Source organism: Antennarius striatus, chromosome 17, assembly GCF_040054535.1.
Source record: "Antennarius striatus isolate MH-2024 chromosome 17, ASM4005453v1, whole genome shotgun sequence".
Taxonomy (NCBI): Eukaryota; Metazoa; Chordata; class Actinopteri; order Lophiiformes; family Antennariidae; genus Antennarius; species Antennarius striatus.
Genome location: NC_090792.1, coordinates 6,444,925 through 6,470,803, shown reverse-complemented (window position 1 = coordinate 6,470,803; position 25,879 = coordinate 6,444,925). Strand labels below are relative to the sequence as shown.

At 44.0% G+C, this 25,879-nt stretch overlaps 1 protein-coding gene across 1 annotated transcript in view; it reads left to right on the top strand.

Annotated features, from left to right (window-relative positions):
- The window catches only part of enpep (glutamyl aminopeptidase), a 79,933-nt gene extending 61,563 nt beyond the window's left edge, over positions 1–18,370 (top strand). Inside the window, exons 19-20 of the mRNA XM_068339716.1 lie at positions 17,746–17,827; positions 18,048–18,370. Of these exons, the coding sequence (XP_068195817.1) occupies positions 17,746–17,827; positions 18,048–18,194 (229 nt within the window). The 3' untranslated portion in view covers positions 18,195–18,370. The remainder of the gene's footprint in view (positions 1–17,745; positions 17,828–18,047) is intronic.
- The last annotated feature ends 7,509 nt before the right edge of the window (positions 18,371–25,879 follow it).

Below are 25,879 nucleotides of genomic sequence, written 5' to 3'. Positions count from 1 at the left end.
AATGGTATGAATTAGATTACCTTTTCCTTTATAGAAAACCACATTGAATATAGAATATGCATATATCTTTTTCCCTAAAATATTGTTAAGACATAAAAGTGAATATAAAATGATTAAACAGAATGATTTAATTGATGGTAAAATTGATGAATAAACAACGGTTACACAGAAGAGTAAGAATAATGTCATAGTGATATCCTGGTAATATATCCGTATGTAGTTGTAGTGTGTATTCATATCAGCCATTGTCCATCATTCTTTATAACAGTTCTTCCTCATACTTGGAGATTGTTAACACATTTGGCATGTTCTCCCTCCTCTGCGTCAGAAGAATTCTGAGCACGTTTGTCAGCTGTTAGCATGCTTAGCATTTGCATGTCCTGTGTGTCCTTCATGAGGTTCATCCTCTTGTCCATTGCTCTCACACACCATTTCTGCAGGATAGGCACGATGCAACACGTCAATAAAGAGAATAGTATCAGTATTATCAGTACAATTATCCCAGATTTTGCCAAAATGGCTCCCCATATTCCAAAAGTTTCCTCTAGCCCATCCCACTTAATGCTTCCACCCCTACCAGCATTGTCATTCATTTCAAACTTTAAAACTTTAAGTTTTCTCATAGCAACAGAAAATGTTCCATCTGGTGACGTGTTATTTGAGATAAATGTACAAAAAAGTGTTCCAAACATTTTACACACTCAAAGGTCATCAAAAGCTGGTTTCACACTTTTCTGTTGAGGTTTTAACACCACTTCCTGACCTGTCTCCCCAGTGTGGGTATTTAGGTCCTCCACACTATCCCGATCATCATAATCCCTGGTGTCTATCCCAGTAATAGGTATTGTTGTGATTTCTGTATTAAACGGGGCTAATGTTATTTTCACAGTAGTAGTACTAGTTGGACTAATTGTACTATCTGGAATTTTCGTTGCCACATTGTCAATAATGTTGGGACTAGGTGTGGCCTTTCCAATAACCTTAATGGTGGTTGGGGAAGCTGTTGTGCTGACTGTAGTTAGCTGTGTAGCAGTTGTTGTTTTAATGGGGGAAGTTGTCCTGGCAACTGTAGTGTTTTCTATCATAGGTGTTGGTGTTTTAATCTGCATACTAGAAATTGTAGGTCTTTTAGTTGGAGTCTTAATCTGCATATTAGAAATTGTAGGTCTTTTGGTCGAGGCTGAGTCACAACTGGAAGCGTCACCACTGGGAACAATGCAGCCAGAACTAATCCCTGACCTAGTATGGCCTCAAACTCGCTCTGATTTACTGTTATTAAATCTATCCAGGCCCTCTCTGTTTTCACTGATCTACCCCCTTTAAGGTATTATTAAATTCTAACACATATCTCCTCGGCTCATCCCTCACCGTTTCCCTGTTACACTCGTAGACCCAGACATCCTTCCCCACATAAACTCTAACCTCACTATTCTCATCCAAACAACTTCCGTCTACCCCAGTTTCAAAATGTATTCTCCAATCACACAATGGGAAATTTCCATTTCCTGTAGTCTTTGTATCTTTAAGGAGGACTACATTACGAATCAAGTCACTAGTCAGCTTCTGAGAGGGGATGTACTTCCTAACCTTTTCTCCTTTCCCTGATTTCATCTTACATAAAATGGTTTTATTTAATTCAACATTTATTTCTCATTTTGTCCCCTTCTCTCTAATCTCTTGGGAAATAATCCCTGTTCTTGTCCACTTCCACATAGTGTGAAGATCTCCCTTACTTCTCTAGTCATCTTGCTCCTGATTTACTGGTTGTGTGTCATCATGAACATGAGATGAGAATGCTAGCATGGGTTTCAACACTGTGTGAATCAGGAATTTTGTGGTTGCATCATACTTATCTTGAACATTGCTGTGCGGTGCTTCCTGGAGTGGCTGTGACTCCAGCAGATGTCTCTTGCTCTTTTACGCCAGAATCTGAGTCAAGCTCCTCGAAACAGTCCCCGGTGTCCCTAGATTGGCTGTTGATTGCCACATCAGACTGTACAGTACTCCCGTCAACAACCACATCATTTTCCTCATTGTTTCTCAGTTTTATACTGCCCTTTGTCTCTGGCTGGTCTTTGGTGCAGTGGTTCAGATGATACCACGTGGTGCTTCCCTCGACTTGGACTGCTGTTGGGGTTGCCCTCACCACGGTGTACAGCCCTTCTCTCCGTGACTCGTACCACTTTTGTGGTCAGAAAATTATGTGATAGACAAACCTAAGTGTTGTGTTATCTATGTTTGTGTAAGCAGATGCGTTTTGTGGTCATTTCCATTGTTAAATGGAGATTCCCAACAACTCCCCCTGTTGAGGTGGCCCAACCGGGTGATCCTATATGTATCCTATATGTTCACTCCAACTGCTGGGAACGTGCCCCCCCCCCCCCCCCCCCCAAAAAAGGGATTTAGCATACACCCCGCATCACAAGCAGTGGAAAGTGTGTGTAACAATGTGGAAATGTCTATAGCAATGTGTTTTCAGCTGGAAAAAAATGGAAGCTAACATTCCCTATGAGCCCTAGGAACTCAGCAAAGCTTAATTATTTGGGTCTGTGGTAGCTAAAACAATATCTTACAAACCCTTTTACCTCCACAGCCCTCACATGAGCAATGAGCACAGAATTTCCAACAAAACTGTCCCTGCAGCAGCATGAACATGTATTACCATTAGCAACATTGTGAATGTGAATATTAGAACCTGACTAAAGCTGGCCCTCCTCTCCAGGGGAGGGATGGATGGTGTCTAGACAGGCAAAGTCTGCAGCGTTTCTCACGTTGGAGTCAGGCGCCAATAGGGCCCCCCGCTCTGCCTTCTGATATGACGGGGGCGTTTCCAGCCTGCCCACTGTCCGATCGATGCTTCATAGGATCAACTGTTGAATGCAAGCAAGAGAACAGCAACCACGGAAAACAAACAACAATTCTATTTTGATAAGTAACTAATGAGGTGGTAGACAATTTAGAATGTACAGCTTCAAATCCGTTTTAGTGAGATTTGTCAGACATTGAATTTGGTAATGGACATAATCCTGTCAATGTTATTATTGGAGGTGATCCAAACAAGGATTGACTCCAAAACACCTGCAGTTTGGTTTGTCATTTTATACTCATCTGGAACTCCAGTTGGGATGCCAATAGCATCTGTGTAGACTGGACTGTCCTTCAGCATTGTGGTGTGTGACCTCAGGTGTGAACATGTCGGCCTCGAACACGTAAATCTGTATGGGAGAAATGAGACACACAAGTGCACATCTCCTTGCCCAGTTTGGAGACAAGGAGTCATTTATGTCTTGGTTTTAGTCTTGTTATTTTGAAGTTGAGCTTTAGCTAATTGCAACTGTATTTTTTGATCTTTTTTAAAATCTTTCTTTTCTAAATCACTCATGCTCCACTCTTTCTCTCTCTTCTCTGTCTGTCCCTGCTTGAGTTGACATGTTCCTGAATGGATTGTTACCCTAGTTTTTAAATTAAATATTCTCTCCTATCTTTAGTAAAACTATTGTCCTTTTTCATGGGTCCCGGCTGTCGCGGGAGGGCCCGTCCCCCGGCAGCCAAAATGCCACGACAAGACATGGGGGTGTGGTTTACTCTCAAGGAAATACAGTTGTTGTTTTTTTATTTCAGTATTTTCTCAAAAGCTGTTTTAAGAGGTGAATGAATGAAAAATGTTAATAATCTTGAAGGGAAATTATTTCCCTCTGCTAAAAACATGTACAATCATATGTTACACAAGAATGCACAAAAATCCAACTATCACAGTTAGACAACACAGCATTCACACTAAATAAACACATGAAAAACCCAAAGTAAATCATGTCAACAATTATTAAAAATAAAAAGTAGACTTTTTAAAACCTGCTTCAAGCAGTGTCTGCTTCAGAAGTCCAAGTCATAGTCAATCATGGTCAAATGTCTTCCCCACATGTGATGTCATTTGGAGTTGAGAGATCTCTGTAAAATCATGGATCCAAAAACTGAAACGCATCATGTTTGTTAATTTGTTCACCCAAGATCATTTGTATGTGGTCCGGACCAAATGTATACATGTCTATGGCTAAAATACCAAAATGATTGTTTCACGAGCGGAACAGAGACAAATATTAGTTCTGACAAGATATTCACATACTGAACAATCGTGCTATCACACTATGTTTGTGCTATCACACTGTACCATGTTCTAACTAACAATAGGACTCTTTGACAAAAGAAAAAGAAAATAAAATCCATGTGGCATTTATCCATATATATAAAGTAAAATGTTTATCATTAGAAAATACAAGTAGAATTGTGAGTCAAGGTTTGCGTTTATCAAATAAAATAATTAATCAATCAGTTAATCAGTCAATCAACCAGTTAACCAACAGGAGTGTACTGGAATCTTTTTCACCTTTTAGTTCAGCTGGGGCTGGATGATTCACAGCTTCTTTACCGCTCTGAGCTCTGACACTGGTTTCCAGCCCCCAGTAGGTTCTTAAAGGACAAGATGTGGTTTTCTCTGGTGATTTAGGCCATTCAACAAAAGGCACCTTGACTCATGAGTAATTGAATGAAAAGATAAAACATCTTGATTTGCTTCTGATCTAAATAAACATTAGCATGGGCTGTATCCTGTGTTTCTAAAGTCAACCTGTAGTCTAATAAACAATCAGGAACTGTTGACAACATTACTTCCTCAGTCATTAGAATCATAATCGTAACATGTGTGGGTCTTTATGTTTATCATAATGGTGTTTTTGTGTGTATTTGTATCTATCTAAGTGTTCATAGGTGTGTTTTCTTCAATACTCTGACCTTTCTCCACTGTCTCCTCATGACTGCATTTACGGCCTTTGCTGCTGGATGAACACATGACTCACTTCTCACATCTAGTCTTTTGTGAACATCATCATAGGTATCTGGTGTTGCCACCCTTGCATTTCCTTTTCTTTGCGAAAGTATCCCAGAATGCTACTCTGGAAGAAACAGGACATCTTGAAGAAGTGTCCTTAGGTATCAGAAAAATTTTTGCAGACAGGATTTGAAGACAGTGAGGACAGATAAAGAGCCCTATTCCATAGCTTCCCCTTCATGACTGTTTCTCCTTCTCATCAAACATACTTTTTCCGTCATTTCTTCATTAAACTGCAAACCCCTTAGAAATAACATAATCCCTCCTCTTGGAAATTAGCATTCTCTTCATTCTTTGCAGTCGATCTCTTCTCTCTTGCGCTCTTCTCTTTCTCTTATCAACATGGCCAAAACTTTCTAAACAATTCATGTTCAATGCACCCATTAATGTAAACCCCCTTTGTGATATGGTGTCAAAGTGAAACATTTATAACCATGCTTTTAGCCCATTTTTCCTAGCAGGGCCTGTGAGAGGATTACCCCAATTGGTTCCCCATCATAATTGAACTAACTCAGGGACATGTAGAGATTTATTCTCATCAAGCTCAATTAAGCTCCCTTCTTAAGTCTATTCCTTTATTTGGCAGATCAAGCCAGAAGCTACAGAATTGTTCTCCTCCTGCGCTTTTTCTCCCCTAGTGATCCAGTATGCCTGGCCTGCTGTGTCTAGCCATCCTAGCAGTGCTACAATATTTTGGACTCATTACCCGTACAGTAGCCGAAGGTGTTGTATTTTTAAATCTCATCCCTAGCCTCGTGATTAGCAATGATCTGGGATATTTCTTCTGTTTGTGGTTCATAAACATGACCGTTGAAATGCAACTAACCCTCCAAATTTGGGTACAGACCTGCAAATTCTGTCGCATTAAGTTGGTTGTCGTCCTGTCCCTTCTCTCTCCCTACGTAGTTTTGCTGTCTCCTTAGTCCTTGTCTCACCTTTGCCCTGTAGAATTCGCCTACATCCTTGAACGACTTTAAATTTTCAACCCCAATTCTTTCTTCTTTAAACATTTCTTTGATTGGTGTTTGGGCTTGTAGTCGCTTATTCTGATCTTCATACTCTCACACACTGCCACATCAAACATACCTCTCTTTAGCCAAGGGTATTCTAAACCCTTGGTTCTTGTTTCCCATTTTTCTGAAATTTTGTAAATATCCTTTTAAAATGTCAGGGTTTTTGGTTCCCACCAGAGCTACTGGTGTTGGATTCATTGTCTTAGATTGTAGTGTGGTTATTTAAAATAACGTGTTCTAATGAGCGGCTCTTTAAGAAAAACAGAAAAAAAATCTCCAACTTCCGACTGTGCGGCCGAAAGGAGGAGTTGTGAGAGGGAGAGAGGGGGTTTGGTTGCAGCTTCTGCATCTAGGTATATTTTTAGATTATATATTTTAGCTTTATGGTACAGGCCTCTGGTCTCCCGAGACCAGAAAAAAATAAGTCCACACTAGGACATCACAGCTTCCCAAAGCTCATAGGTCTCCCAAGACATGGACAAAATAAGTCCACTCTTGGACATCGAAGCTTCCCAAAGCTTCCCAAAACTTCTCCTCCCCAGCTGCTGTCTTAATTTCTGTGTTTCCCTTTTAGTCGTAATGCCAATCATAGTCCACAGTCTCTAAGTAAAACTCTTTGCAGCAGCCGTCCATGTGCACCTGGAGTTTTAGCTGACATAACCCTTCTGCTGCAACAATTCTTACACGTTATCTGTCTACTGAAGGATATCCAACAACTATTTGGAGCATTTTTAACTTTGCCAATTCAAAATTTGTGGAAGGAATTTTAAATGACCTTACCTTTAGCTAGCCTGTCACACCACGCAGGGGGATGCCCCACGGAGCCGCACCGACCATTCTCCTTCCCTTCAGAGATCCTCTAGTAAAGCCTGAATCCTGTTTGTGACACCAGTTATGTGGTGAGAGTGTTTTATCCAGCAAAATACCAAAATAAAACCAAAGTACAAAGAGGATGGTTTACAGCCAAAACGGGAATTCTTTTAATGATTCTCAGATCATCACTGCAGATCAATCAGGAAACAGTCACTGGACTCATCTCTCATGACCCTTTTAAACCTGCTTGTCCTTATTGTTGTGTACGTGACTAGGTGTGTGTGCCTGTTCTTTGGAATACAGGAAACATTGGATTTTCAGGCAAACATCCAAATCTTCTTCACCACCCATGACCCCCTTCCTGTCTTTCCTGTTTAAGGTGTACACTTTAATTAGGCCTTTTGTACACTTTAGATGTAATTACAGTTATATTAGTTAATTTTCCATCTACACTTCAAATACAGTGTGCACTTTAAGGGCTCATTTCAACAAAGTAAATCAACTGCCAGTTTAATGAAACACTCAATACAGCATGTGTGCGCACACAAAAAAATCCGCAAGCCTTTAACACACACCGAGCATATAAAGTCAATTTCCTTTTCCATTTTGATCGTGCTCTTAAACTAGTCTCCAAATAATAAAATCTACTCTAGCCACTACCAAATTCTTACTTAATATGCAGGTGTCATATTTTTAAGCAACTTGCAAGGGAGTCACGCACACACACTTGGGAAGCTACGTGGGCAGTTTTTTTGACATGGAAAAAAAGAAACAAATTACATAAACACTTTGTGATGATTTGTATCAGTCTGGCCTTTGTCTTTTACTTATTCATTTTCACTTTGTGCATTTTTCTGGTTTTCTGTTACTACCATCATCTGGATTTGTTGCATCTGTTCTTGTTTTCCCAGATTACCTCGTTTAGTTTTCAAACAATGTGGTTTTAGTATGACCCATTGTTCCACTCCCACAAAATGTGCTGATGATTACTTTCACCTGAATCTAATTTAGCACCCTGATCTGCCTACTTAAGGGCCTTAAATTCAGCTCTGTTGCATTGTAATTCAGATTTCGATTGTGCGGAGTCGTGTATGACATTTTCTATTGTTGTTTTTAGTGATGGGCAGATGAAGCCCCATGAAGCATTGAAGCTTTTCATCCAATTGGTTCCTTCAGGTTCGAAGCTTCTTGAGGCTTCATTTGCTCTAGTACGACTATTGATAGTGAGATGAATCCTCATGAGGCTTCAAACCACTTCAGATTTCAGGTAACGGGTTAAAGTAATGATTCATTTCTTGATGCTTCATGTGCACACAAAACCACCTGCTGGCCTTAGATACAGTTACAGGCAGCTGTTGTGTCTTCATGTGTGATCCCTTCCGACATCTGTTTTGACTCCTGGAAATGTCTATGTACTACAAAAAAAAATCTATGACCAAATAATTAATTGACAAAGTTTATGATTATACAGAGGCTCCTCTACTTACGTTCATTGGTTTTACGTTTTTTCCATTTTACGTTTGAACTGACTGTAAAATAATTTTGCAAAAAAAAAAATTTGTGAGTGAATTTTTGAGTTTAGCACGCACTCCGTAGTACGAGACGTTCAAACGATCTTACATTTGACACTGCATTCATTGTTTACATGGCACAAAAGACAGACTAAATGAGCCTTTGCTCTTCCCAGTTGATCGCGTTACCCTTGTGTTAAGACGTCGTATCTGTGATCTCTGTGTTTACATATACATTGTTTTGCGTATTTGTAGCCTTAAGCAAATATGGTTGGTCAAAAGCGTAAGTGTACAAGTGATAGTAGTAGTCGAGAGAAGCGGCAAGCCATCTCATTTGAAATGAAGGTGCCTATTATCAGGAAAATTGATACTGGTGAAAAACGTGGACTTTGCACGTTTCTTCCAAATGCCTCCATCGACCGTCAATACCATTTATAATCAGAAAGATCGCCTGTAAAAGGTTCAGTGGTGATGCAGTCAATTAGCAAGAAACATGGAAAGCTGATTGAAGAAATGGAGAAACTGCTAATCATATGGCTTAAAAATCAGCGTCAGAAGCGTATGCCTTTGAGCCTTATCTTATTCAAGAGAAGGCAATTTCCTTTTTTCAAGACCTTAAGGCCAAGGCAGGAGAAAGCGGTGCCGACAAAACTTTAGTGCCAGTCACGGCTGGTTTGCCCAATTCAAGAAGAGGGCCAATTTGCCTCATGTTGCCATAAGTGGAGAAGCTGCATCTGCAGATAAGGAAGCTGCCGAACGTTTCCCAGAATTGCTTCAGGAAATAATGAGAAGGAAGGTTATTCACCGAAGCAAATTTTCAATGTCGACGAAACTGGCCTTTTCTGGAAAAAAAAGGCAGCTAATCCTCGAGCCCTCAAAAATGTTAGCAAGAGTTCTCTGCCAGTGACCTGGATGTGGAATGTCAAGGCATGGGTGACGTTGGCCATCTTCGAAGATTGGTTTTATCATCATTTAATCCCAGAAGTGAAGTTCTATTTCAGGGAGAATAACCTTCCTTAAAAATTCTTCTCGTTTTGGGTAACGCCCCTGGATATCCGCCCCACTTGGATGACTTTCATCCCAACATTCAAGTCGTATACCTCCCGCCTAATACAACTTCACTTTTGTAACCAATGGCCCGAGGTGTAATTGCCAACTTCAAAAAATATTACACCCGATGGACCTACACAATGGCTCTAAAGGCTGTAGATAGCAACTCTGAAATGACTTTGAGGAACTACTGGAAGTCATTTGACCTCCTCAAATGCATCAAAAACATTGATGCTGCATGGCAGGAGGTTTCCAAGGTCAACCTCAATGCGATGTGGAAGAATCTTTGCCCGCAATTTGTCAATGGTTTTTGGGGCTTTGACCAGCAGGAAACTGACAGAAACCTTCTAACCAGTCTCGTCGACATATGTGAGCAGCTCAACCTCGAGTTGGAGGAGTACTTTGAAAATCTGCTTGACTCCCATGGTGAGGAGTTAACAAAAGAAGACCTAATGGAGTTGGAGAAGAAGAAGAAGAGGACGAGCCCATTCCGATGAAGTAATTTGACTCCAAATTGTTGGTGGGAGGGTTTTCTCTCATAGACCAAGCCCTTGCACTTTTTGGGAGACAGGACCCAAACGTTGAGCGTCACACAAAGGTCACCAATAGAATATATGATGTAAATAAATGCTACCATATAATTTATGATGAAAAAAAAAGAAGACCATCCAATCATCCTTGGATACGTTTTTTCGGCCTAAACTCTTGACCTCCAAAGACGATGAACCTCAACCTTCAACCTCTACAAGAGCTGACCCTCAAACCTCAACCTCAACTTTCGGTGACCGTGAAAGTGACGTTGATGATCCGCAAGCCCTTATGTGACTTCTCCTCCTCCTCCTCCTCTTCCCCACCATCTCACTTCAAGCACCACTGCCAAAGTCAAGTAAATTTGAATGAGTCTAATTTTTAATTGAAATTTTTGCTATAATTTAATTTATTTGAAATAAATGTTATCATTTTACAATGTTATGTTTATAATTAATGATTTAGGGGTGTTTTATGAGATACGGTAATAGAATTTATGGATGTACATACAGTATGAATGGTCACACATTACTGGAACGTACAGTAACAACTTACCTTCATTTTCACATTACATTCTGCCGTTAGGAACGTAATTAAAACGTAAGTTGAGGAGCATATATATATATATATATAATATATATATATATACTGTATATATACTGTATATATTATACACTGTTCACAAATATTAAAGGAACACTAAAAAGAAACACATTAGATCCATCAGATCTCATTATGAAGTTGGATTTATATACAAATAACGACAGGGCAATGTCTTAGGAACAAAAGGATGCCAAGTCCTTTCATGGAAATAAAGGTTTTCAGCCTACAGAGGGCCTATTTGTGTAGACACCCAAAAATCAGAGTGAAATGAGGATGTGGCAGGCTAGTACATTTTTCAAAAACTTAATTTCTGCAACTCAAAATGCTTTTCAGTATCTTGTGTGGCCCCCACAAGCTTGTATGCATGCTTGGCAACATTGCAGCATGCTCCTAATGAGACGACGGATGGTGTCTTGTGGAATTTCTTCCCAGATCTGTTTGTGGGCATCCCTGAGCTGTTGTACATTCCGAGGAACAACCTGGCGGCACCTAATGGACTTAAATATAATGTCCCACAGATGTTCTATTGGGTTTAAGTGAGGGGATCGTGAAGGCCATTTCATTGTTTCAATTCCTTCATCGTCCAAATACTGCCTGCATACTCTTGCCACATTAGGCTGCGCATTGCCTTGTATTAGAAGGAAACAAGGAGGGTCTGACAATGGGTTCAAGGATGTCATCTCGATACCTTATGGCCGTCAGAGCACCATTTCCTCGGCAGTAGAGGTCTGTGCGTCCCTCCATGGATATGCCTCCCCAGACCATCACTGACCCACCACCAAACCTGTCATGTTGAACGACATTGCAGGCAGCATAACGTTCCCCTTGTCTTCTCCAGACTCACATCTATCACAGGTGCTCAGGGTGAACCTGCTCTCGTCTGTGAAAAGTACAGGGTGCCAGTGGCAAACTTGCCAATTCTGGTGTTCTTGAGCAAATGCCAGTCGAGCTCCATGGTGCTGGGCAGTGAGCACAGGGCCCACTACTAGACGTCGGGCCCTCAGGCCACCTTCATGAAGTCTGTTCCTGATTGTTTGGGTAGAGACATTCACACCAGGGGCCCTCTGGAGGTCATTCTGTAGGGCACAAGCAGTGCTCAGCCTGTTCCGCCTTGCACAAAGGAGCAGGTATCGGTCCTGCTGGTGGGTTGAAGAACTTCTACGGCCCTGTCCAGCTCTCTGAGAATAACCACCAGTCTCCTGAAATCTCCTCCATGCTCTGGAGATTGTGCTGAGAGACACATTAAACCTTGTTGCTGCAGCATGTATGGATGTGCCATCCTGGAGAAGTTGGACAACCTGTGCAACTTCTGTAGGGTTAAGGAATCACCTCATACTGCCAGTAGAGATGATTACTCAAGCCAAAACCAGCACGAGTGGAAAAACAGCCAAAAAAGATCAAGAGGGAGAAACTTGAGATGACCTCCACATGTGAAACCAGTCCTGTTTTGAGGGTTTTCTAATTGTTGCCACTGCAGTGCACCTGTTGTTAATTCCATGAACACCAATACAGCTTAAAGTGATTAACAATGCCCTCAAATGCTTAACCAACCAGAAAATTATCAGACAGGTTTAATTGATTTCATGCCAGGCCCAATTAAAGTGTTTTTGTGAGCAGTAAATATACATATATGGGGCGGATGTGGGACCAATGGATGCTTCGAAACCCACAATCAAGGCTACCAAAGAAACAGCTGTTACCCCAATGTTCCAACATCCATAACCGAAAACTGCTGTCACAACTAGAGATCGATGAAATACTACAACAATGCTACGGCAAGGGGCAGCCAGGACGCCAGGTCAGCGGGGGGATAGCACCCCCCCCACAATCCGAGATTGGGTACCAAGCCCCAAGAGACATACACAGCCTCAATACAAGAGCTGCTGACCTGAGAAGGAAGATCGTGACCTAAATGGAAACCTGGAGCCTCCGACAAATACCTAAGCTAAGTTGTGAGGTACCTTCAGAAGATCTGCTAGAAGATGTGAATGCTGCAATAAGAACCATCCCAACAGGGAACATAACTGAGACCAACAAGCTGATCCACAGTACAGCAACAGTAATCCTTGAGATGCTGGGATATAAGATCAACACAGGGCATAACAAGCAATACCCTCCACGGAAGAGACGGTTAGAGGCCAAGATAAAGGCGATACGGAGAGAAGTCAGCCAGCTAGCCGAGCTACAGAAGGGTAACATAGTGAATAAAGGGGTACCGAGGAAATAAAGCAAGCTCTCCATACCTGAAGCACTCGAAACTGCCAAACAGAGACTAACGGCCCTGGCTACCCGACTGAAGAGATACACCAAGGAGATTGAGGCCAGGAGAATAAACAAGACCTTCTCCACTCAACCAGCAAAGGTGTACTCTCAGTAGCAGGGAAATAGCATCCGGCCAGACCCACCTTGGTGGGTCTGGCCGTATTTCTCCACCTGAGGTGGAGAAATACTGGAAGGGAATATGGAAAAGAGAAGCATCACACAACACCGAGGCCCAGTGGCTAGTGGACCTGAGGACTGACCACAGCTGCCTCCCAGAACAAGAACCAGTAACCATCTCAATGGCAGACATCCATGAAAGAGTGTCAAAGATGAAGAATTGGTCAGCACCGGGCCCGGATATGATCCATACATACTGGCTAAAGAAGCTGACAGCACTCCATGAGCGTCTAGCAGCACAGATGAACCAGCTGCAAAGGGATGGGACACACCCAGAATGGTTGACTGAAGGCAGGACAGTCCTGATCATGAATGACCCACAGAAGGAATCTACCCCATCCAACTACCGGCCAATAAGCTGTCTCAGTACAACATGGAAGCTCCTGTCAGGCATCATGGCGGCTAAGATGAGTAGGCACATGGATCAATATATGAGCGGGGCACAGAAAGGAGTTGGTAGTAACACCAGGGGAGCCAAGCACCAGCTACTGGTGGACAGAGCACTACACAGAGACTGTAAGAATAGGCAAACTTGTGCACCGCCTGGATTGACTACCAGAAAGCCTACGACTCAATGCCACACACATGGATACTGGAATGTCTGGAACTGTATAAGATCAACAGGACACAAGAACCTTCATCAAGAACTGAATGGGGAAGTGGAAGACAACCCTGGAGACTAACTCCAAGCCAATTGCCCAAGTTAACATCAAGTGTGGCATATACCAAGGGGATGCCCTATCACCACTGCTGTTCTGCATAGGCCTGAACCCCCTCAGTCACATCATCACAAAGAGTGGCTACGGATACCGATTCCGAAGTGGGACAACAATCAGCCATCTCCTCTACATGGATGACATCAAGCTGTATGCCAGGAATGAGCGAGAAATTGACTCACTTATCCACACCACCAGGATCTACAGCGATGACATAGGGATGACTTCGGATTAGACAAATGTGGCCGGATGGTATCAAGAAGAGGCAAGATGTTGAGAACTGAAGGGGTTGACCTACCAGGGGCAGGATAGAAGACATCAAGGACAGATACAAATACCTTGGAATCCCACAGGCTAATGGCAACCATGAGGAGGCCGCAAGAAAGTCATCCACAGCCAAATACCTCCAGAGAGTAAGGCAAGTCCTGAGAAGTAAGCTGAATGGCAAGAACAAGGTCTGAGCCATCAACATGTATGCACTGCCTTTCATCAGATATCCCGCTGGGATCATAAGCTGGCCAAAGGAGGAGATAGAAGCCACAGACATCAAGACGAGAAAGCTCCTCATCATGCATGGAGGGTTTCACCCCAAGTCCAAAATCCTGAGGCTGTACACTAAGCGGAAAGAGGGAGGCCGAGGACTAGTGAGCATCAGGGCCACTGTCCAGGATGAGACATCAAAAATCCAAGAGTACATCAGGAAGATGGCCCCAACAGATGAACTGCTCAGTGAATGCCTTAGACAGCAGAAACCTGAGGAGGAAGAGGAGGAGGAGGAGACAACATGGAAGGACAAGCCCCTACACGGCATGTACCACCGTCAGATAGAGGAAGTGGCTGATATCAAGAAGACCTACCAATGGCTGAATAAAGATGGACGGACAGAAAGCACAGAGGCACGGATCATGGCAGCACAAGAACAGGCCCTAAGTACAGGAGCAATAGAGGCCAATATTTACCACAGTAGATCTGACCCAAGGTGCAGGCTATGTAAAGAAGCCCCAGAGTCAGTCCAGCATGTAGTAGCAGGGTGTAAGATGCTCGCCAGCTCAGCATACATGGAAAGGCACAACCAAGTAGCTGTGATAGTGTACAGGAACATCTGTACCCAGTATGGACTAGAAGTACCCAAATCCCAATGGGACATACCACCGAAGGTGGTTGAGAACGACAAGGCTAAGATCCTGCTGGCTCAACCGGACATAGTGGTGATGGACAAAGAGCAGAAGAGAGCAGTGGTGATAGATGTGGCGATCCCAGCTGACGCCAACATCAGGAAGAAGAAACACAAAAAGATTGAGAAGTATCAAGGGTTGAAAGAACAGCTGGAACAGATGTGGAAGGTCAAGGTTAATGTGGTCCCCGTGGTAGTAGGAGCACTTGGGGCAGTGACCCCCAAACTGGAAGAGTGGCTCCAGCAGATTCCTAGAACAACATCTGAAGCCTCAGTCCAGAAGAGCGCAGTCCTAGGAACAGCTAAGATACTGAGCAGAACCCTCAGACTCCCAGGCCTCTGGTAGAGGACCCGAGCTTGAGGATGACACAGATACCACCCCACAAGGGTGAGAGGGACACACATATATAACAATCCCTCAGTGTTGTGAATGCAGACAAGGATAACAACTCCAGACTTCTTTTGCAAACTTTTAATGAACACGTCCAGTCTGAACCATTAACTATCCCAAACTAACTCAACTCCCACTCAACACTCAACTTTCACACCTTTCACCCCCTTCAAGTCTCGCAACATGCAGAACACACACACCTGAACACACACACACACACACACACACAACAAGACACAGGGAATATCACAATATTTCCCCTGCTTTAGAAACACACGCCTCATATCGCTGTCAACACTCACGGCACAAACCGAACCACTACCTGAATCAATCATGTGGCAGCGAGGCTTCGGAAATTATCATTTTGAGCTCCTCCCCTTGATGAAGGAAGCCTTGGTACGTGCTTCGCGGGAAAGCCCTCTCCCCTACTCAACACACGCTTCGAAGCCTCGATAAGGAGCGTTACATCACTTGTTTCCTTGACTGTGCCTGTCGACCACAAGTTTGCCCTGCCTAGTCTGTCTTTTCCTGGAGTTTGACCCTTGCCTGTTCTGACCACAATTTTGCCTTGTTTCCCCTGTGTATAAACCCAGCCTGTTTTTTTGGATTACGGTTTTGCATGGCTCTTGTTTACCCACCAGTACCACCCCTAACCTAATCATCGGCTGGGGTCCGGATTCCTTTTTCCTCCGCTCCACCATACTGTTCCACCCCTCATCCACCCAGCCGCTGTGGACCATCTGCTGTGTACCTGCACCTCCCATCCAACAGTATCACCCCTCACCTAACCATCGGCTGGGGTCCTGCTGCCTCTCTTCCTTCGTGTCATCATACTGCTCCACCCCTCATCCGCCCATCCGCTGTGGACCTTCCTGTGTGGACCTGCACCTCCAAGCCCACCAGTATCACCCCCATCTCTCCATGTGCTGTGGACCTTCTCCTCCAAGCCCACCAGTACCACCCTTTATTTATCCATCGGCTGGGGTCCTGCTTCCTTTCTTCCTCCGTGCCGCCATACAGTCATCCACTCAACTGTAATTGCCCCTTGACTTTAGCAGTGGGAAACATAACCTTAACCATATTGACACTGTCTCTATCTGGCCTATCTGCCACTCTCTCTCCGTCTCTCTCTCTGACCCTGTTCTTATCTTCCTTTGATTTCTTTTCCCACCCAACCGGTCAAGGCGGATGGCCACCCAAAAGAGTCTGGGTCCTGCCCGGGGTTTCTTCCTTATCGAGGGCGTTTTTCCCCGCCACTGTCGCTTATGCTTGCTCTGGAGGGTTCAGTTGAGCTTCCCTGTCTGTTAAAGTGCTTTGAAATGTCTGTTGCCATGATTAAGCACTATATAAATAAAACTTGATTGATTGATTGATTGACCGTCCGGATTCTGATACTCTGGTTTTGACATCTGCCTGGTTTCTCACTGCAAGCTTTGGTTATCCCTCTGGTGCTGCAATTCCTATGATTTTCTGGTTTTGATATGGACTAATTAAAGGCTTCTGATTTTATGACACTCTCTTGACTGGTTCTTTTGGTGACCGTAACACATCTCCTGAATACATGTTAGATGTACTCACAGTTGTGTGATCTTGAAGCCATTGGAGAGCTGATAAGAACCATCTTTAAAGAAAATAAAAGTCCATGCTTGATCCGCTCCAACTGCGAGGCATGGCTGCCATTACACAAATGGTTTCAGAGGTCTAAACTCCGCCCCTTGAGCAACTATGTAATGATGCAATCTGACGCAAACCCTAGATTTGTACAGGTTACAAAAACATAAGTTTCGCAGTTAATTAAAAGGAACTAATTGCTCAGGATACACAAAGTTTTATAGTTTGAAAACACAAGAAAATTACACTTAATTCAATCAACGATCTACAACATTGACAGGGTTTAGAATGTAAACATACAGCATTTGGAGGAGGAAAAGATGGGAGGAGACAGGAGAGGATGGAGGGAGGTGAGTAAAGCAATGCACTATTAATGTAGGCAAAATAAAGAAGATGATCTCAAAAAGAGAGAGAAACTGGAAAAGAGAATCTAGAAAATGATCATTTATAATGTACCAATCTGGTTATTTCTGCTTAGTCATCTCAGCTTTTTGACATTTTACGTAGAGTGAGATAAGCTACAGCATAACCCGTGATCCATAGTTTGGATAAGCAGCTGAAGATGTCTACGATGGTCTTGTTTTCAAGAAGATGAATGACTGACTTTCGCACAAAAATTTAAATTTAAGGTAAGCCTTTGACAGGGTCAAGATTAATACCTTTTCTTCACAGCGTCAATGTTTGGTTTTGGATTTCTGTGTTGAATAAAGTCATCTGATCTTGTAAGAAAATTTTGTAGTTGTTTCACTTCTCACGAAAGAGGTGAATATATGGAAATCTACCGTGGACGAAGTAATTTTTTCTTTGTTCATTAGATCATTCTTCTTGTTTTGTCCTGTTATGTTAGCATGTTGGGTTTTATTTTGTTTGTTTGTTTTGTTTTGTCATTGGCATTGTGCTGTATCATTATGTCTTCATAGAGGTTAAATGTCACATGTTTAATTTGTAAAAAAGATAAATAATACAGTTTAAGAAAACCTATATGTTCATTATAATTTTATTTCTTAACAGGTACACTATCAATGACAGGAACCTCGGTCGCCTCCTGAGCCAAATCACTACCACCTACAACACAGAGGTCCAACTTTGGAGGGTTAGCATTAGTGTCTGGGCAACTTACACAATTTATTTATTAAATAATTATATATGCAGTTTCCTTGCACAGGGGTGTGAAAAATATTGGTCCTGTTCAAAAAATATTATTATTTAATTCAATAAGCTAAAATATGTATCACCTAACGACCACTTTGGAAAGGTAGCCGTTTTGTGAAGCAAAGTCAAACAGAGCGTAACTCTTCACTCTGATCTTGTAGATGGAGCATTTCTTCAATCAAAAACCACATGCTGGTGCTGGGGAGATGCCCCGGCAGCAGGCATTGGAGAGAGTGAGGAACAACATCGACTGGATAAAGAGAAATGAGGATGAGATCCGATGGTGGCTTGACAACAATGTTGTCTAAAACATTGCATACATGGACTTGCAATTACATCTACAAAACCAGAGAGATTGACTCTTTAATCACAATAATTATTTGCATTCCCTCCATAGTCTGATAAGAGCATGTGTAGTTTGAGCATATACAAATGTTTCTTATGATTTCCAATTTATCGATTGCAATAAATGTCTAATGCCAGATGTAATTGTAGACATCATAATACCCAAGTTAGATCTCACAATATTCTTTAGTTGCTTTTAAACAGTCCTGAAAATCAGAATCAGAGAATCAGAGAATCAGAGTCTTTATTTGTCATGCTGACACACATTTACATATGACAGTACGAAATATGTCTCTGAATGTCCCAGTAAGCCTGGTTGATAAATAAGATAAATAAGATAAAATAAGATAAATTGGATGAGTAAAGATAGGTTAAAATGTAAGATAAATAAGAGAACAGAGAAAAGTTAAGAATACTAGATAGAGTGTAAAGTGTAAATTGAAAAGTGTCTGAACAGCAAAATCCATTTACAGTGTAGCAGCTTAAGTATCTGGGTGCTCCATCTATTGCACCTGATGAAGCACCATATTGCAGCAAATCCCAGTGTGTCTGTGGTGACATACGGGGCGTTGTGAGGGTGACTACAGAGCACCACAGGAGTTCAGCTGTCTAACAGCCTCTGGGAAGAAGCTGTTCCTCAGCCTGGTGGTCCTGCTCCGGATGCTACGTAGTCTCCTGCTTGAGGGGAGGGTTTGGAACAGACATTGTGCTGGGTGGGTGGGGTCTCTCATGATGTGGGTGGCCCTCCTTCTACACCTACTTGTGTAGATTTCTGTGGTGGTAGGTAGGCCACCCCCTACAGTCCTCTGTGCAGCCTTCACCACCATCTGCAGAGCTTTCCTGTCTGCCGCAGAGCAGCTGCCATGCCACACAGTGATGCTAGTGGTGAGGATGCTCTCCACCGCTCCCCTGTAGAAGGCCTTCAGGACAGCACTCCCCAGTCCAGCACGCCTCAGCTTCCTGAGGAAGTAGAGCCGCTGGTGGGCCTTCCTGAGCAGGTAGGAGGTGTTACAGCTCCAGGTGAGGTCCTCAGTGAGTTGAACCCCCAAGTACCTGTAGCTGGAGACCAGCTACAGGTACTTGTAGCTGCTCCTCTGATGTGCAGGGGGGGAGGGGAGTGACTTTTCCTCCTGAAGTCCACCACCATCTCCTTGGTCTTCCCCACGTTGATGCAGAGGTTGTTGTGTCTGCACCAGTGCACCAGGTACTCCACCTCCTCTCTGTATTTGGACTCATCATTGTTGTGGATGCGTCCCACCACTACTATGTCGTCTGCGAACTTTATGATATGACAGCTCAGGTGTTTTGCTGAACAGTCATACGTCAGTAGGGTGAACAGGAGGGGGCTGAGCACGCAACCCTGTGGGGAGCCCGTGCTGAGGGTGATGGGGGAGGAGACCGTGTTGTTGATTCTGACAGTCTGATCTGTCTGCCAGGAAGTCCAGGACCCAGTTCCCTGTGGTGGCAGACAGTCCCAGCTCTAACAGTTTCTGCACCAGGGTCTAGGGGATAATGGTGTTGAACGTGGAGGTGAAATCCAGGAAGAGCAGGCGGATGTAGGAGTCCTTCCTCTCCAGGTGGGTGAGGGAAGTGTGGACCACAGAGGAGATGGCGTCGTCGGTGGAGCGGTTCCTCCTGTAGGCATATTGGTGGGGTCCACCGTAATGTCTATGGAGTACTTTATGTGTGCCATGACCAGCTTCTCAAAGCACTTCATGACTATCGGGGTGAGGGCCACCGGCCGATAGTCATTCAGCTCCTTCACCGAGTGGCCTTTGGGGACCGGGACGATGGTGGCGGACTTCAGGGAGCTGGGGACCAATGCTAGCTGCAGTGAGGTGTTAAAGATATCTGTTAACACCTCTGCTAGCTGGTGGGAACAGTCCTTCAGTACTCTCCCTGGGACGCCGTCGGGGTCTGCAGCCTTGCGAGGATTGCTCTTTTGCAAGGTCCTCCTCACATCCTCTGTGGTCACACTGAGGGGCATGTCGTCGGGGGGGGGGGGGTTAGTTTGGTGTTTGGGGGGGTGTTGGGGTCCTCAAAGCGGGCATAAAATTTATTGAGGGCATCTGCTAGGGAGGGGTCTGTCGGGCCCTGTGCATTCCTGGTGTTAAAGTTAGTGATGCACCTGATGCCCTTCCACATGCTCCGTGGGTCCCCTGACATCAGGTGACCATGGACCTTTTGAGCATAAGTGGATTTGGCCTCCTTTATGCTCTTATCCAGAGCCCTCCTCGCTGCCCTTAGTGCCCCTGTCTCCCCCGCCCTGAAAGCAGCATCCCCGGCCTTCAGCAGAGCTCTCACTTCTGCATTCAGCCAGGGCTTCTGGTTCGGGTAGACGGTGATCGTTTTGGTGTTGGTCACATCGTCCGCACACTTGGAGATGAACCCGAGGACAGAGGAAGTGCATTCCTCCAGGTTCACCTCTCCCCACTGTGTGGCTGCCACCCTGAACATCTGCCAGTCTGTGTGTTGGAAGCAGTCCTGGAGCACGGGGTCGTGTCCTGGGGCCACACAGTGACAGTTCTCCTCGTGGGTTTGAGGGATTTCACCCGGGGACAATATGCTGGGGCCATCAGGATAGAGATGTAGTCTGATAGGTCAAGGTGTGGTCGGGGGAGGGACCTGTATGCGCCGCGTAGATTGGTGTATACACAGTCCAGCGTGTTGTCCCAACGTGTGGGTACGGTGATGTGCTGGTTAAAACTGGGCAGTGTGTCCGTCAGTTTAACGTGGTTGAAGTCTTCTGCTACCATGTAAAATGCCTCCGGGGGCCTGGTCTGCAGTGAGCTGATGGTGTCGTGCAGCTCAAGTAACGCTTCGTTACCGTTAGCGTTAGCATTAGCACGGGATGTAAACAATGGTGACGAACACTGCCGTGAACTCACAAGGCAGAAAGTACGGCCGGCATTTAAGTCACATGTTCTATCGCCTCTGAGCAGTAGCGTTTGACCAGCTCACTATTTGTGCACCAACCCCTGTTCACGTATGCACACAGTCCTCCCCCACGTGTTTTCCCGGATCGATCGTCCCGGTCCGCTCGAAACAGCTGTAATCCATTGATCTGGAAAGCAGAGTCCGGCATGCTGTTGTTTAGCCACACAGCAGCTCCTCATCTCCTCCCAGACCCGCAGCCGGAGGCGTAGCATGTCCATTTTATTGTCCAAAGAACGGACATTGGCCAGAAAGAGTGAGGGGATTGATGGTCTGCTGGATTTTAGCTGGGTTAGCCAGCCAGCCCTCTTTCCTCTTTTCTGCCTCTGGGCACATTGCTTCCTCTTGCCGGTCCGTCCTCGGGGCCCCCCCGCGCCGCTCCTCTTGCTTTCTGAGTATCCCGAGTCTGCCAAGAGTAGCTTTCACCGCTGGTGAAATTAATGCCGTTTGGTTATTTCTGATGAAGTACAGTTCGGCTGGGCTGTACACATTTGTTGTTAAGCTGCTGTTCACATTATTTCTTAAAACGCTAGAAATGGGCATTACAGCGGGAGCTCCAGAAGCCACTGCAACCCTGTGCGCCGCCATCATGGAATGTACTTCAAAAATCAGACTTGTGTCACATTTAAGGAAAAATTACTTCAGCCTGGTGATGTGAACATTGCCAAAGTGATCTTTCAGCGTTTTTATTAATCATTTTTCAATATATTTTTGTAAATTAATTACATTTTAATATATCAGTAACAAATGCAAATATTGCATTGAGAAATTTAACATAAATAAATTACCTTTAAATTCCTTTAAATGAAGTACATTGTCAATTATTCAAAGTCAAAAAAAGTCATGTTAGCTTTATTGTCAAATGTACCATATATGCACGACATACAGCACAATGAAATTACAGTTCTCTCAGGCCCACAGTGCAACATTCAGTACAACACAGGCAGTACAACAGGCATGCTCTTCTGAAGTCCATAACAATCTCCTTTGTCTTCTCCACATTCAGATAGAGATTGTTGTTCTTGCACCATATAGCCAGGTGGCTCACCTCATTTCTGTAGGCTGTCTTGTTGTTGATGAGACCCACCACAGTGGTGTCATCTGCAATCTTTATGAAGACGTTGGAGCTGGAAGTTGGTGTGTAGTTGTGGGTCAGCAGAGTGAAGAGGAGGGATGCCAGTAAGCATTCTTGGGGGACCCCCATGTTCAGTCGTGAAGCAGGATGGGGGCGACTTCTTTGGGACTGGGATGATGGTGTGAGCTTAGAGACAGGTGGGGACATGTGAACATGCCGGGATGCTGTTTTCCACCTCAAAACGTGCAAACAAATCATTTAGATGAATCAGCAGAGAGGTGAAGCTGTCGCAGGTCTGTGTGTGTGTGTGTGGGGGGGGGGGGGGGATTGCAATTGCATCTACAGATTGCAAGACCAATAGTTAATGTCTGGCTGCACCTTGACGTTCTCCTGAGGCTAATGCAGACTTCTATGCTTCTGCTGCATAGAAGTCTTCAGGTAAGAATGAATGAAATTAAATGCAGAGAAGTGATCAAAAAGAAATACATTTATCATCTATTATAGAAATTTTACTGTGCCAAATATTTACAACAGTGGTTTGAAAACAGACAGACATGATTGCCGCTGAAATATCTGTAAAATATGGACCGAGTAATGATCAAAAAGAACTACGGCAAAACTCGCCCTCCCAAAGACTGGGGAAATGAAACCTGATTGGCTTTGAAAGAGGGTTGAGTTAGAGGGAAACCCTGAGTTTATGGAGTAAAACCTGCACCCGACCAGGTAAGTTTGAGAAAGTCCGTTATTGCAGTAACAAACACGGAGGCTCAGTGTCCCCGCTCTGCGAAACAAGCTAGATTACAAGATAGATTTACTTCTCTTACTCTGGGTTAACTCCCTTTCTGAAACTGGAAACTCTGGGTTTCCCTCATTTCACGGGTAACATCCCGGGGTAAATCTGATTTTAGAAACAGACGTTTGGTTTGTTCCAGTTTGTTACTGCAGTAACAAACTCAAAGGTTCAGAGATACCTTGCTTATGAAATGGGCTAGGGTTTGTGAACCAGGAAACTGGGATTCCCTCACTTCAGGGTGAAGAGACTTAGGTATTACACACATGCTATTTGCTAATTCTATTTTGGCTAGCTTCACAGTAGTCAACTTTAATCACACACTCATTTAATCTTGCAGACATTTGAACCCTGTCCCAGGACACACAGAGCTCACATAACTCATCTAATCTCTCCATACTCTTGAAGTCTGTACACATTTGAAAACTCACACACACACACACACACACACACACACACACACACACACACACACACACACACACACACACACACACACACACACACACACACACACACACACACACACACACACCTTGGATGTGTGTGTGTGTGTGTGTGTAACAGTTCCATTTATTTTAGACTTGTTGTCAGGAATAACTTTTTAAACTTATGACAATCGGCTAAATCTCCTACTTTACCTCAATAACAAGAACCCATGGAATAAAGAAGCTTCAAAAAGACTTTGCTACAGTTTTTGACGCAATGGAAGGTGAATTTGACTGTGAATGTGATGAATGGGGATTGTGTGGAATGAATGACATGAATGGAATGAATGGTCAGGGACAGAGTGATTTTTGAAAGGATTCAAAGACCAATATTGAGTGGTATTGATAAGAAAAATCATGACAAAGAAAAACAAAAGCTTCAGAGGGTGTGGACAAAGTTAAAAATAAGCAAAGGAACAGTAAATGTGATGAAGGATGTGAGTGGGAAGTAAAGTGAGAAGGAGAGAGGCACACAAAAGGGTTACAGATTTACAGGAGAGGGTTCAGCAGTTAGGACGGGAGAGAAAAGGAAGTTGAAGGCAATTGAAGGAAGCGGAAGAAGACGGAAGAGAGGTGCATAAATTAATTTTGAGTGCAGTAGCTTTGACTCAGACATCGACTACACCAGTGACTCAGAAAAAGACGGAACCAGACAATCAGACAAAGACAGACCAGAGAAAAAAATATGAATATGTCACCATTCATCCGGCAGTGACGCCCAACGCACTGCCCCTCTTTAATGTAAAATGCCCGATGAACGGACAATCCCCTATGCTTAGAGTAGCTGGTGAACTAAACATTGGTACAGATATCGACCAGTCAGAACGGTGGAATGATGCACAAAGAGAGGCACTCCGCGACATTATGAGGAACCCACCGGCCAAGGGTTCACATAATCAGCCGAACCTCCGAGCAAACACCTGCTCGAGAACTCGAGACAAGGGAGTATAATAGATTACAGGACAGATTCGATGAAGATAGAGCAAAACAGGTCCTCCATAACAAGGCGTTGATTGATAAAGTAGTCGAAGAAAAAACACATAATGCAGACAATGCGGCTAGACCTCCGATCCCCACCGCGGCAGCAGGTGAGAATGAATGTCACGTTGAGTCAGAAGCGCACCCTCGTGATGAAGGGGAGGAAGAAGGTATCCCGGTACAAGCGCAGTGGTAAGACAGATGCCCCTGAGAATCGACCAACAAGTTAATTTGGGAGAATATAAACCATTTTCATTCAATGATGTTGAAGGTATGGCTAAAAAGTTACCGCCCCTGTTTCAAGGAGCGGGCCAATGGATTGGACGCATGTTAGTCAGTTAATCAGGTCAAACTTTAGCAGTAGGAGATGTGTTGCAATTTTTAGGAACTGCACTAACCCCTATTTCACATTTGAACACACACGCACACATGCACGCACGCTCACACACACACACACACACACACACACACACACACACACACACACACACACACACACACACACACATCCAAGGTAACTGTTCCATTTATGGAAGTTTTCACACTGTGATCAGGATGTAGGCCGGTTTGTTTACAGGATGAGACCGGAAACAGAAAATAGATCAAGAAGAAGCCGAAAACCTGTCACGATTGGATTGGGCCAGAAGACACCACATTCCCTCATGCATATTCTTAATCTGAATTGTTTAAATTTGACTGGGCCAAGATAGAATTTGCTCTTCTTCAGCTGTGTCTGATGTGAGACCCGTGTAGTACTGGCAGTCAGGGAGACAGAGAGAGCACGGATATCTGTTTAAGACTTGTCAGGAATAAACTTTTTAAACTTGCAATGATCGGTTAAGTCTCCTACTTTACCTCAATAACAAGAACCCACAGAATAAAGAAGCTTTGAAAAGACTTTGCTTCAAGGGTTATTGTATACCAAGTTTTCACAAAACCTGCTTTGTAAAATGGATCTCTGGCCATTGTCTACCTCAATTATCCCCACTCACTCCACAGGCATTCCTTCCTTTATCCTTTCTTGTATCCTTTTTTAGACCACATCCTTTACCTTCCCAAGCCCTGCTCTCCAGACCACCCTGTTGATCAAATATTTTGTGAGCTGGATCATGGACTACCTGACAGACAGACCCCAGTACGTCCGTATGGGGGATGGTTCGTCTTCTATGGTGACCAGCAGCACGGGGGCGCCACAGAGGACCGTGCTCTCCCCCATTCTCTTCACTCTCTACACATCGGACTTTAAGCACAACTTGGATACATGCCACACACAGAAGGACTCCGATGACACTGCGATTGTGGCATGTATCCAGGACTGTGATGAGGGGGAGTACATGGCATCAGTAGCTGACATCATGGAGTGGTGCCAACAGAACCAGCTTA